General features: G+C 41.8%; 1 protein-coding gene across 4 annotated transcripts in view; it reads left to right on the forward strand.

Annotated features, from left to right (window-relative positions):
• Window positions 1-14027, forward strand: part of ATAD2B (ATPase family AAA domain containing 2B) — a 221521-nt gene that overhangs the window by 41244 nt on the left and 166250 nt on the right. For all 4 annotated transcript variants that reach the window (XM_002710061.5, XM_070069369.1, XM_070069368.1 and 1 more), the window contains exons 2-5: window positions 152-303; window positions 10038-10087; window positions 10744-10897; window positions 12907-13009. In XM_002710061.5, coding sequence (XP_002710107.1) covers window positions 152-303; window positions 10038-10087; window positions 10744-10897; window positions 12907-13009 — 459 coding nt within the window. The remainder of the gene's footprint in view (window positions 1-151; window positions 304-10037; window positions 10088-10743; window positions 10898-12906; window positions 13010-14027) is intronic.

Here is a 14027-nt window from a genome sequence, read left to right on the forward strand (position 1 = left end):
TCTTTCTAACTTGTTTCTTTACTTATGGATTAATATATTTTACTGTATATATTTATTGATTGAAAAACTACTGTATTTGATTATCCAAGAATGTTAGGAATTTTATTTGTCTCAATAGGAATAATAAGTATATTTTTATGTTGTCTTTCAGAAAGTTGAAGTTGATGGTAGTTTAAGTGATAGCCACGTTTCTCCTCCAGCCAAACGCACTTTGAAACAACCTGATACTGTTTGCAAAGACAAATCAAAGTCACGAAGCACTGGTCAGCGAGAGGAATGGAACATATCCACTGGACAGGCCAGGTGAGGAAGGAGACCTCATTGCTTGTCTCTTCCTGAATTGCTTATTGTGATTCAAGGCTGATATCAATGCTGATTTTTGTCACTTGTAAAAAACTAATATCTAAAAATATGTTAATTATACTTAAATATGTTATAATTTTTGTCTATAATTTTATTTTTTCCAAATATGCTGCAAGATATATTTGTTCTATGAAGATTATAGTATATTATAGAAACTCAATAGCTAAAACAGTAAAGGACTTTTCTAGATCTTGAATATGTATAAATATTTATAGTTCTGAAAGTTTATATAAAACGTGGTTAGAATTTTATTACTATTTGAAAAAATAAAACCTTCCCTTTTAGCTTTATTGAATATTCTGTTTGAAGTGATTTAATGAAAGGTATTGAGATTTTAATTTTTAAAGAAATGTTTTCATCCATTATCCAGTTTTCAACTTAAATTCATTCCATAGTTCACTGTGTATCAAAAAAATCTTAATTTCTTTGTTTTGAAGGAAATGGTAATATTTAGTATAGAGAGGATAGTCACACACACAGAAAAGATTTAAAGATTGAAATCCAGAATCTCTTTTATCCAAAGTATTTCATATAGAAGAGCAGTTGATCTGCCAATTGCAAACAAAATTACAAATGAAGTCCTTGGTTTTCATTCCTTCTATGTATATTTAAAAATATTTTTAATTTTTTTATTTGTTGGTTAATTCTAGGCATTGTTACTTCTTACTTTAAAAAAAAATCTTTGAGCTGTGAAGACTCTGACAGTCTGTGTCCGTTTGCTGGTACCAGCCTCCCCACCCCTTCCTCCCAGTAGTCTGTGCTTATTACAATATGTTTTGTAAGAGGTACCATTTAAGTTTTTTGTTTTCCATTGTCTGGGAGCTAAGTGGAAAAATACATGAATCATAGTCTGTTGATTTTTTTTTCTTTTCCCACAGTCATATATTCTTGAGATGAAACAGCTCTAAATCATTACAGTGGTGTTACTTTAATTGAGTACTGCTATTTAATTACACTTTCAGATTTGATCAACGTGGTATAATTTATATTCTGCATTTATTACATGAATGAATCAGGCTTCATTTTTCTGGATAAATTTTCCTACAAAATATTCTTTTGTAGTTAAAATTTATTCAAGCTTATCCATTTACACTAGATTTTCCATATTTACCCAGAAGATCTTCATGTAAATTGGTCTTGATCATGTCTTTCATATAAAGAGGACTCAAAATATTTGTTTTATTTTTATTTTTTTTAAAGACATTTATTTATTTATTTGAGAGGCAGAGTTACAGAAAGAGGGAAATATACAGAGAGAGGTCTTCCATTCACTGGTTCACTTCCCAAATGACCGCAATAACCAGAGCTGGGTGATTCCAAAGCCAGGAGCCAGGAGCCTCTTCCAGATCTCCAGGGTACAGGGAGCCCAAGCACTTGGGCCATCCTCCACTGCTTTCTCAGGCCACTAGCATGGAGCTGCATTGGAAGTGGAGCAGCTGGGACTCCAACTGGTACCCATTGCTGGTGCCGTAAGCGAAAGCCTAACCGGCTAGGCCAATCCGCTGGCCTCCAAAATGTTTCAGAAGGTTGGAGATCGAGATGGTTATGCTTCCATTTAAGTACCTTTTTTTTTTTTTTTTAAGATTTATTTGTTTATTTGAAATCTGAGTTACAGAGAGAAAAGGAGAGACAGAGAATGAGGACTTCCATCCACTGGTTCACTCCTCGAGTGGCCACAATAGCCAGAGCTGAGCTAAACAGAAGCCAGGAGCTTCTTCTGGGTCTCCCATGTAGGTGATAAGAGACCCAGGCACTTAGGCCATCTTTTTATGATTTCTTAGACACATTTACAGGGAACTGGGTCAAAAGTGGAGCAGCCAGGCTGGCGCTGCTGTAGCTGGTGAAGCAGCTGCTTGCAATGCTGACATCCTGTGTAGGCACTGGTTTGAGACCCAGCTGTTCCACTTCAGATCCAGCTTTTTGCTTACATGCCTGGGAAGGCAGTGAAATATGGCCTAGTTGCTCAGGCCCTTGCACCCATGAGGGACCTGGAAGAAGTGCCTGGCTCCTGCTTCCACCTCGCCCAGCCTCAGCTATTGTGGCCATTTGGGGTGTGAACCAGGGAATGGAGGGTCTCTCTGTCTCTCTGTCTCTGTCTCTGTCTCTCTCTGTAACTCTGCCTTTCAAATGAATAAATAAATCTTAAAAAAAAATGGAGCAGCTGGGACACAAACTTGTGCTCATTTATGATGCTGGTGTCTCAGGCAGCAGCTTAGCCTGCTATGCCTCCAAGAATTAGTGTTTTTTAAAAATATTTTATTTATTTATTTAAGAGAGAGAGTTATGGACAGTGAGAGGGAGAGACAGAGAGAAAGATCTTCCATCTACTGGTTCACTCCCCAAATGCCACAACAGCCGAAGTTGGGCCATTCCAGAGCCAGGAGCTTCTTCTGGGTTTCCCACATGGTGCAGGAGCCCAAGTGCTTGGGTCATCTTCTACTACTTTCCCAGGCCACAGCAGAGAGCTTGATTGGAAGAGGAGCAGCTGGGACTAGAACCAGCGTCAATATAGGATGCTGGTGGTGCAGGCAGAGGATTGACCTATTGCGACACAGTGCTAGCCTCAAGAATTAATATTAACTGTGAAAAATAATGAGTCCTAAAGAACTTTGCAAAGACCACTAACTTTTTTTTTTTTTAAAAGGTTTATTTATTTGAAAGGTAGAGATACAGATAGAGAAGGGGAGATAAAGAGAAATCTTCTGTCTGCTGGTTCACTCCCCAAATGGCTACATCTGCCGGGGCTGGGCCAGGCCGAAGCCAGGAGCCAGGAGCTTCTTCTGGGTCTCACCAGAGGACTTGGGCCATCCTCCACCGCTTTCCCAGGCCATCAGCAAGGGGTTGGATTGGAAGAGGAGCAGCCAGGAATTGAACTAGTGTCCACGTGGGATGTCAGCATTACAGTTGGAGGCTTAACCTTCTATGCCTCAGCACTAGTCCCTGACCACTACTCTCTCTCTCTCTCTCTTTTTTTTTTTTTTTTTTTTTTTAAAGATTCAGTTAATTATTTGAAAGAGTTACACAGAGGAGTGCAGTGGAGGATGGCCCAAGTCCTTGGGCCCTGCACCCCATGGGAGACCAGGAGAAGCACCTGGCTCCTGCCTTCGGATCAGAGTGGTGCGCCGGCCGTGGCGGCCATTGGAGGGTGAACCAACGGCAAAAGGAAGACCTTTCTCTCTGTCTCTCTCTCTCTCACTGTCCACTCTGCCTGTAAAAAAAAAAAAGAAAGAAAGAGTTACACAGAGAGAGGAGAGGCAGAGAGAGAGAGAGAGAGAGAAAGAGAGGTCTTCTATCTGCTGGTTCACTCCCCAATTGGCTGCAACGGCCGGAGCTGTGCCGATCTGAAGCCAGGAGCCAAGAACTTCCTCCAGGTCTTCCACGCAGGTGCAGGGGCCCAAGGACTTGGGCCATCTTCTACTGCTTTCCCAGGCCATAGCAGAGAGCCGGATCGGAAGTGGAGCCGCCGGGACTTGAACTGGCGCCCATATGGGATGCCGATGCTTCAGACCAGGGTGTTAACCCACTGCGTCACAGTGCTAGCCCCAACCACTAACTTCTTTAAAGAAGTTAGCTGTTGATTTGTGAGTTAATTTTTTTAAAAAGATTTATTTATTTGCAAGGTGGAGTTACAGAGGCAGAGGCAGAAAGAGAGAGAGAGAGGTCTTCCATATGCTGATTCACTCCCCAAATGGCCACAATGGCTGGAGCTGGGCTGATCCGAAGCCAAGAGCCTGGAGCTTCTTCCGAGTCTCCCATGTGGGTGCAGCGGCCCAAGGACATGGACTGTCCTCCACTGCTTTCCCAGGCCATCAGTAGGGGGCTGGATTGGAAGTTGAACAGCCAAGACTTGAACCAGTGCCCATATTGGGTGCTGGTACTGCAGGTGGTGGATTTACCTACTATGCCATAGCGCAAGTCCCTGTGAAATAATTTTTTTTAAGAGAGAGGTAATTGAATAAAAATACAGTTAAAACTGTACCTAGAACTTCTGAGTCTTCATGAGTATTTTGAGTTAGATTAAGAGTTCTGTTAGGGAGAAATTTGGGTTTATATTTATGTGTGTGTGTGTGTGTGTGTGTGTGCATAATTTATTTAATTATTTGAAAGGGATTATTAGAAAATGGGAGAGAAACAAAGAAAGAGATCTTTATCCACTGATTAACTTCCTAGATAGCCACAATGACCAGAGCTGGGATGGTCTGAAGCCAGGAACCAGGAGCTTTTTCGTGTTCTCTTATTTGAGTGTAGAGGCCCAAGCACCTGGGCTAGCCTCTGCTGCTTTCCCAGGCATGTTAGAGGGAACTGGATTGGAAGTGGGGATGCCAGATCTCAAACTGGTGCCTACATAGGATGCTGGCATTGCAAGTGGTGGCTTTACCCATTATGCCACAATGCTGCCCCCAAGGGGTGTATATTTTGAAGTCCCAAGATTATCAATATAATTTTTAAAAGAATTATTTATTAGAAAGAGTTACAGAGAGAGTTAAAGCCAGAGAGAGAGCGGTCTTCCATCTGTTGGTTTCATTCCCCAAATGACCACAATGACCAGAGCTGAGCTGATCTGAAGCCAGAAGCTTCTTCTGGGTCTCCCATGCAGGTACAGGAGCCCAAGTACTTGGGCCATCTTTTACTGCTTTCCCAGGCCATAGCAGAGAGATGGATATGAAGAGGAACAGCCAGGACTCAAACTGGTGCCCATATGGGATACCAGCGCTGCAGGCTGGGGCTTTAACATGCTGCGCCACTGCGTCGCCCCCTATCAATATAATTTTAATGATTGATTTTTTCTTTATGTATAGTCATTTGTAAGTATACATGCTAACTTAAATAGATGTTGCTTACAAACATTTTGAATACAGAATTCCATTTTATTTACTTTTGCCAACTGATATTTAGCTACTAACCATATGTTTAGTTATTTATTTAATGTGGTAGGCGTGTGTGTATGTTGTTGGAGAAGCCAGCCTGGCATTTGATATTCTAGAATAATAAAAGGGCATACTCTGGGCCGGCACCACGGCTCAATAGGCTAATCCTCCGCCTGCGGCGCCGGCACTCTGGGTTCTAGTCCCGGTCGGGATGCCGGATTCTGTTCCGGTTGCCCCTCTTCCAGGCCAGCTCTCTGCTATGGCCCGGGAGTGCAGTGGAGGATGGCCCAAGTGCTTGGGTCCTGCACCCGCATGGGAGACCAGGGGAAGCACGTGGCTCCTGGCTTCGGATCAGCGCTGTACGCCGGCCGCAGCGCGCTGGCCGCGGCGGCCATTGGAGGGTGAACCAACGGCAAAGGAAGACCTTTCTGTCTGTCACTCTCTCACTGTCCACTCTGCCTGTCAAAAATTAAAAAAAAAAAAGGCATACTCTGGATACCAACAAAGTATTTGATAGGACTAACTGTACAAATAGAACTTGCTTGAAAACTTCCTGTTGTGGTCACATGATGAGGGAGGGAGGCATGAAGTTAGGCAGAAGTATAACCACCTATGTTCATTGCTAGAACACATTTAAATTGAGGGATTGAGGGGGCTAAAGTTCTATCGGTACTGGGACTTTTTTTGAATGGAGGTTTAGAATTCTCATAAATCACTAATAGCCTTGGGTAAATATGGGAAAAGGAGAATAATTATTTTTAAGTCTGATATTGTATTAGTGTGTGCCTTTTTAAAAATAAATAAAGTAACCATTTTTGCATAAAGGTTTATTGGAGAAAGCAGAAAACCCACCTGGTTACATTTTAAGTGAATAACTTGGGAATATTGATGTACAGTTTTTTTTTTTTTATTATTTTTTGACAGGCAGAGTGGACAGTGAGAGAGAGAGACAGAGAAAAAGGTCTTCCTTTGCCGTTGGTTCACCCCCTAATGGCCACTGCGGCCAGCTGGCTGCGGCTGGTGCACCGTGCCAGTCCAAAGCTGGGAGCCAGGTGCTTCTCCTGGTCTCCCATTCGGGTGCAGGGCCCAAGCACTTAGGCAATCCTCCACTGCACTCCTGGGCCACAGTAGAGAGCTGGACTGGAAGAGGAGCAACAGGGACAGAATCTGGTGCCCCGACCGGGACTAGAACCCGGGGTGCCAGTGCCACAGCTGGAGGATTAGCCTATTGAGCCGTGGCGCTGGCTGATGTGCAGTTTTTTTAGAAATGTTATTGTGTAGGTGGGGGCAACTTTTTTTTTTTTAAGATTTATTTATTTTATTTGAAAGGTAGAGTTACATATAAGCTGTACTTTGGAAATTTATATTCATTAAATAAAAGTTAAAAAAAATGAAAGGTGAGTTACAGAGAAGCAGAGGCAGAGAGAGAGAGAGAGAGAGAGAGAGAGAGAGAGGTCTTTCATCCACTAGTTCACTTCCTAGATGGCCGCAATGGCAAGAGCTGAGTTGATCCAAAGCCAGGAGCCAGGAGCTTCTTCTGGGTCTCCCACATAGGTTCAGGGGCCCAAGCACTTGGGACATCTTCTACGGCTATCCCAGGCCATCGCAAAGAGCTGGATTGGAAGTGGAGCAGCTGGAACTCAAACCGGCACCCATATAGAATTCTGGCATTGCAAGTGGCGGCTGTCGCTCCCCGTCTTCGTGGAGGAACGACACAGGACCCTGCGCTGTTCTTTTGTCTGCTCTGCCCTCCCCGGGTTTGCTGCTGGTTCTTCCCGGGTTGGCTACCGACCCTTCCACCTCCGTGGAAGGGCGGTTCCCCCTGCCACCTTCCCCACTTCCGCAGGGGAGCGGCACACCGCCGGCCGGCTCTCTCGGGGGCTGCACAGGTGTTCCCTCAGATGTTCCCGTTAGATGTTCCTGGTGCATGTTTTCTCTCTCCTCCTTTATAGTCCTCTTCCACCAATCCCAACTCTGCTACCCACACGCCAAGTACGCTGCTCTCCTCCAATCAGGAGCAGGTCCTACAGTTTATTGGTTGAACTGGAGGCAGCTGTGTAGAAGCTGTTTCCTCCTCTCCCAGCGCCATATTGTGGGAGAGCAGATGCATAGAATAAGTCTTAATTCCAGTAACTTAGTCTAGTCCGAGTTGCTCCCAGTTGCTCCCCACAGCGGCTTTAGCCACTACACCACAGCTGTAGCCCCAGTGGGCCAACTTTTAAAATCTCATTATTCTCCCTAAATACCCAAGTATTTATTCCCATCTTCTTTTTTTTTCTCTCTCTCCTTTTTATAAAAAGAAATTATAGGCCGGCGCCGCGGCTCACTAGGCTAATCCTCCACCTAGCGGTGCTGGCACACCGGGTTCTAGTCCCGGTTGGGGCGCCGGATTCTGTCCCGGTTGCCCCTTTTCCAGGCCAGCTCTCTGCTGTGGCCCGGGAGTGCAGTGGAGGATGGCCCAAGTGCTTGGGCCCTGCACCCCATGGGAGACCAGGAGAAGCACCTGGCTCCTGCCTTCGGATCAGTGCAGTGCGCTGGCCGCAGTGCGCCAGCCGTGGCGGCCATTGGAGGGTGAACCAATGGCAAAGGAAGACCTTTCTCTCTGTCTCTCTCTCTCACTGTCCACTCTGCTTGTCAAAAAAAAAAAAAAAAAAAAAAAAAAGAAATTATAATGGTGAAATGATGACAGTAATCTATGACTATAATGTGACTGGAATGACTGATGAGTGAGTTTTCTTAAAAAATCTTTCATATGCAGCAAAATAAAAGCCAAGTTAGCTTTGTCTTCTTAAGAGCAGACAAAAGCTGATTGTGCTTTTTTCTCAATGATATTATACCCTTTTCTAGGAAAGTTTTAGTTTTTTGTTGTTGTTATGGAATGATTTTCAGTCTGCATTTTATTCTTTTGAAAATTTTAAAAAATATTTATTTGGAAGCAGAGAGAGAGAGAGAGAGAGAGAGAGAGAGAAAGTGTTTTTCCATCTGCTGGTTCACTCCCCAGACAGCTGCAGTAGCTCAGGGCTGAGCTAGGCTAGGCCAAAGCCAGGAGCAAAGGGATTCTTCCTGGTCTCCTGTGTAGTTGCAGGGGCCCAAGCACTTGTGCCACGTGCTGTTTTCCCAGGTGCATTAGCAGGAAGCTGGATTGGAAATGGAACAGCCAGGACTCAAATTGGCGCCCTTATGGGGTGTCAGCATAGCAGGTGGAGGCTTAGCCTTCTGTGCCAAAGTTCTGGCCCCTTGAATATTTTGAAGAATGTAAAATTTCACCCAGTTGGCTTTGTATTCAGCCAGAATTTATTCGGTGCCAAGACTTGTGAATAAACTAATCAAGCTGAGTTGATGCTATTTAGGGATCAAAGCCAGAGTATATTTATGATCTAATAAATAATTGATTTTTCTGTATGATTTTAGGTGGATTTTGAGGGCTGTTTCAGAGAATTTCAGAAATGTCACATTGTTAGAATATCTTGGCCGGCACCGCGGCTCAATAGGCTAATCCTCCGCCTGCGGCACCGGCACCCCGGGTTCTAGTCCCGGTTGGGGCACCAGATTCTGTCCCTGTTGCTCCTCTTCCAGTCCAGCTCTCTGCTGTGGCCCGGGAGTGCAGTGGAGGATGGCCCAAGTGCTTGGGCCCTGCACCCCATGGGAGACCAGGAGAAGCACCCGGCTCCTGGCTTCGGATCAGCGCGGCGGCCATTGGAGGTTGAACCAACGGCAAAGGAAGACCTTTCTCCCTCTCTGTCTCTCTCTCTCAATGTCCACTCTGCCTGTCAAAAAATAAAAAAAAAAAAACAACAAAACAAAACAAAACAAAAACAAAAAAACCAAAAACCAAAACAAAATAAAAAAGAAATGTCACATTGTTAGAATTTCTATGTTACTTTAACGTTACCCCATATGCCTGGAATCATGTATATTATATTAAAAAGTTCCCTTTTTTAAAAAATATTTATTTATTTGAAATAATTGCAGAGAGAGGGGAGATAGAGAGAGAGAGAGAGAGAAAGAAAAAGAGAGAGAGATATCTTCCATCCACTGATTCACTTCCCAGGTGGCTGCAATGGCCGAGGCTTGGTCAGGCCTAGGCCAGGAGCCAGGAGCTTCATCCAGATCTCTGATGTGGCTGCAGGGGTCCGGCTGGTGCCCATACAGGATGCCAGCATCACAGGTGGTAGCTTAACCTGCTGTGCCACAGCTCCAGCCCCTAATTTTTGTTTTTGATGTTTCTGATTATTCTAATAAGTACTCTTTTTCTTATGTCTTCATGTTTTATGCATTTCCTTTAGTATCTTCCTATTGAGTTACAGTTTTCTTCCTTCACTCAAAAGGGAAAATTATAAAGTGACTATTTTGAAAAATCAGCTAAGTTTTCATTTGTCAGTTTAAAATGTGTAATAAATATTTTGAAGAAATTATTAAATGAAATTGATGTTCAAGCACCTTTTTTATAATTTATAAATCAATAATTAGTGTCTATTGCCAGTACTACTTCTAGCCTCCATTAATTAATTAAAATATTTTTCAGGTTAGTTTATGTTATGTTAAGCTTAAGCCTTTTCATTGTGATTTTAATTTGTAAAGTTGATGATAGAGTAAATTGTTTATGTTATTAAAGCTTTTCTTGAATTAATGAGTTGATTTTTAACTAGCTATTATATTTTATTAATTCCTAATTACCAATCTTATTTTTAATCTTAAAAACATATTATATTAGTAATAATATAAAATAATTCCAGTAGTATTTTTTTTCTTGCTTATCTAAACAGATGTTGATGTGTTTGCCTATTAAATATAATTGTGTTCTAGGTTAACTTCTCAACCTGGTGCTACATTACCAAACGGACATAGTAGCTTATGTGAGTATTCTTTTATGAAACTGGTTAGTATTGAAATTCTTAGAGTAAAGCATTAAAGTGGAGAAAAGTAGAGTGTGATACTTTTTAAAGATTTATTTTATTTATTTGAAAGACAGAGTTACAAGAGAGGAAGAGACAAAGAAAGAGAGAGAGGTCTTCCATCCGCTGGTTCATTCCCCAGGTGGCTGCAATGGCAGGAGCTGAGCCAATCAAAGCTAGGAGCCTGGAGCTTCTTCCAAGTCTTCCATTTGGGTGCAGGGGCCCAAGCACTTGGGCTGTCCTCCACTGCTTTTCCAGGCACAGGGCACTGGATTGGAATTAATGCAGCCGGGACTTGAACTGGTGCCCAGATGGGATGCCGGCCCTGCAGTCTGGAGTTTTAAGCTGCTGCGCCACAGTGCCAGCCACTAGAGTGGTTTAATAGTATGTTCATTATACAGTTGGAAAATAGGTGGATTTCAATCATAATGTATATAACTGCTAAACTTTCAGAAATTAGTATAGCAAATACTTTAAATTATTGAAAAATAGTCATGGAAATGTTAGATTATTGAATATTAAAGCCATTTAAGACAGTTATATTCAACTTAGTCTTTTAAAAATTAGTTTTTTCTCTCTTTTTGTATTTTGAAATGGAAATATCTCTCTTTTTACAGCCCTTCGAAGCCATCCCCTTCGAGGGGAAAAGAAGGGAGATGGGGACCTTTCTTGTATAAATGGTGATATGGAAGTCAGAAAAAGCTGTCGATCCAGGAAAAACAGATTTGAAAGTGTGAACCAGAGTTTGTTATTTGACCAACTGGTAAATAGGTATGACTGTTTATGCATTAAGTAACTTCATTTAAGTATTTGGTTTTAAGTCAGTTATTGTTTTAAAAAGTAACTGAACCACTGACTTTGAAATAAATTTAATTCTTGTAAAACTTAGTTTGATTTAACAGAAATTATCAGTGATAGACAGTTTTTTAGTTAAAATTTTCTTATTGCTTTTAAGCTTTTGTGTGTAGTTAAATAATAAAAAGTAAATTTTATTCTGTCTTTATTACTATAGTCTTGATATTTGCTCATTTAACATTTGTGGTTTTGATAATTTTTAAGCAACATTAAATTCCATTTTGATATATAGTAAATAGTAGTGTTGTTAGTCAAGATTTGGAATTGAAGATGTTTTGAGACAGGGTGTGGGGTTGAGTCACTTAGCTAGTGAGTGAGTCTACTTGACCATCAGTTCAGCATCTATATCTTCAAAACTTTATTTTCTCAGATTATATTTTTGTCTTAGCCTGTTTGCTGCTACTAGAAGGAAATACACCAGACTGGTTAAACTTTAAAGAAATTTATTTCTCGTGGTACTGAGGGCAGGGAAGTCCAGGACTGAGGACCTAGGTGATAGAACTTAGCTGCATTGTAACATGGCAGAGGGAGGGAGTGGGAGAGGCAATAATGAAAGAAGGAAGTGAGGGAGAAAAGGTCCAACTTAACCTTAATATAACCAATGCACTCCCACCACAGTAGCCGTAGTCCATGTGTGGGGGTGGTGCCCTCATGACCCCGTCACCTCTTAAAGGCCCTGCCTCTCAGCACAGTTGCTTTGGGGATTAAGTTTCTAGTATCTAACTTCGGGGTTGGGGGGACACATTAAAACTCTACCGGGTGTCACCCTGATTGGCCTTACGATGGGAGGTCAGTGTAATTTATATTCTATAGTGCTAGTATCTTATTTGGTTATTAATTATTCTAATACTTAGATTAAGTTAAGTATGTAGGTAAGTATCTGCATTCATAGTAAATATTATGCGCTTATTAAAAAGATAAAATAAAAATTGCCAAGATGATGTGTATTTGTTGGACTTTAGTGTTTTCTAATTTCTGAGAATACCTGTTCAGTTAACCATACTTGGTTTTGAATTTTTTACAAGTCCTTTTGTTTCATACAATTTTCTTTCTTTCTTTCTTTTTTTTTTTTTTTTTTTTTATGTTTTTGACAGGCAGAGTGGACAGTGAGAGAGAGAGACAGAGAGAAAGGTCTTCCTTTGCCGTTGGTTCACCCTCCAATGGCTGCCGTGGCCAGCGTGCTGCGGCCGGCGCACCGCGCTGATCCAATGGCAGGAGCCAGGTACTTATCCTGGTCTCCCATGGGGTGCAGGGCCCAGGTACTTGGGCTATCCTCCACTGCACTCCCTGGCCACAGCAGAGAGCTGGCCTGGAAGGGGGGCAACCGGGACAGAATCCAGCGCCCCGACTGGGACTAGAACCCGGTGTGTCGGTGCTGCAAGGCGGAGGATTAGCCTAGTGAGTCGCGGCGCTGGCCACGTACAATTTTCACTATTACCATCTTATAAAAAGATTAAATTTGTTTTTCCCAGTGCTGTGGATCTGATAGTTATTTTTAGTGGTATTATGGATTAATTTATTTGAAGTTTTAAAAACAAAAGGCTTGTCTTTTTTTTAATCTTTATTTTAATAAATACAAAGGTCTTTCAAAAAGTTTCAGGAAAATGGAATTAAAAAGTTTATTTTTGTGCAAGATACTTTGAAATCCATGCATAGTTTTTTCATAATATGCATTTCCCATGGACTTTTTGCATACTCCTTGTGTATTAAGGTAGAAGATGATTGGCTTCATTTTTAATCTTTTTTATTGGCATTGTTTTCTGATGGATGCTGATTATGAAAATATTTAATTATGATATATACAGTTCCATATCAGAGATGATTGTGCTTTGTGTTATTATGCTTTGCTGGAGAGCTTGTTTCATGTATGACATAGTATATGATCCCTTCCTTTTCGTAACCATGGTTGTGTTATATGAATATAGTACTGCTGAAGCTGTACTGCAGGAAATGGACAACATTAACATCAGACGGAATCGTCGGTCAGGAGAAGTGGAGCGACTTCGAATGTGGACAGATACAGAATTTGTGAGTATATCAACTCTGGCAGACATTGCAAGTATAACCTATTGAGTAATTCGAAGGGAGAATGAGCAGCATTTGAATACTTTTCAGTTAACACAATTGTTCCTTTGTCTTCATTTCAAGTTTAGTTTGGAATTTTATTGTTGCTTTTTTCTTTTATCCATTCACCTCTTGCCATAGCCGTCCCCAAAATGCCCTGTACGCTTTTTACGGATGAATTATCTTAAAGTGTTGATCTGATTCTGTCAGTCTTCTGATTTGAACCTTTAACTTTTTTTTTAATTGTGCACTGAATTAATTAAAAATACCTTGACTTTTATAATCTGATCTTTGAATTCTAGAGTGTTTTATACTTCTCTTTATCACATTGAACTTGTTTTACTTTCTTTGTAATTATCTGATCTGTCTTATTCCTTCCTACTATACTGTAATTTGTTTGAGGGAGAAAACATGTTGATGGCATTTTGAAAAACATTTATTTATTTATTTGAAAGAGTTGCAAAGAGAGGGAGAGACAGAGAGAGATCTTTCATCTGCTGGTTTACTACTCAAATGGCCTCAGTGGCAGGAGCTGGGCTGATCCAAAGCCAGGAGTCAGGAGCTTCTTCTTTGTCTCCCACATGGATGCAGGGGCCCAGGTACTTGGGCCATCCTCTACTGCCTTCCCAGGTCATTACCAGGGAGCCAGTTCCAAAGTGGAACAGCTGAGACTTGAACCAGTGCCCATATGGGATGCCTGTGCCCAGGCAATGGCTGTACCTGCTGTGCCACAGTGCTGGCCCTGACATTATATACTTTTAATATTTTATACATTTTGGTTTTCTTTTGACCTTTACATTTACTAACTTCAGGCAGTTTCTTTCTTTCTTTTTTTTTTTTTTTTTTTGACAGGCAGAGTGGACAGAGAGAGAGAGAGACAGAGACAGAGAGAAAGGTCTTCCTTTTTGCCGTTGGTTCACCCTCCAATGGCCGCCGCGGCCGGCGCATCACGCTGATCCGAAGCCAGGAGCTGGGTGCTTCT

The sequence above is a fragment of the Oryctolagus cuniculus genome, chromosome 2 (assembly GCF_964237555.1).
Source record: "Oryctolagus cuniculus chromosome 2, mOryCun1.1, whole genome shotgun sequence".
NCBI classification, from domain to species: Eukaryota; Metazoa; Chordata; class Mammalia; order Lagomorpha; family Leporidae; genus Oryctolagus; species Oryctolagus cuniculus.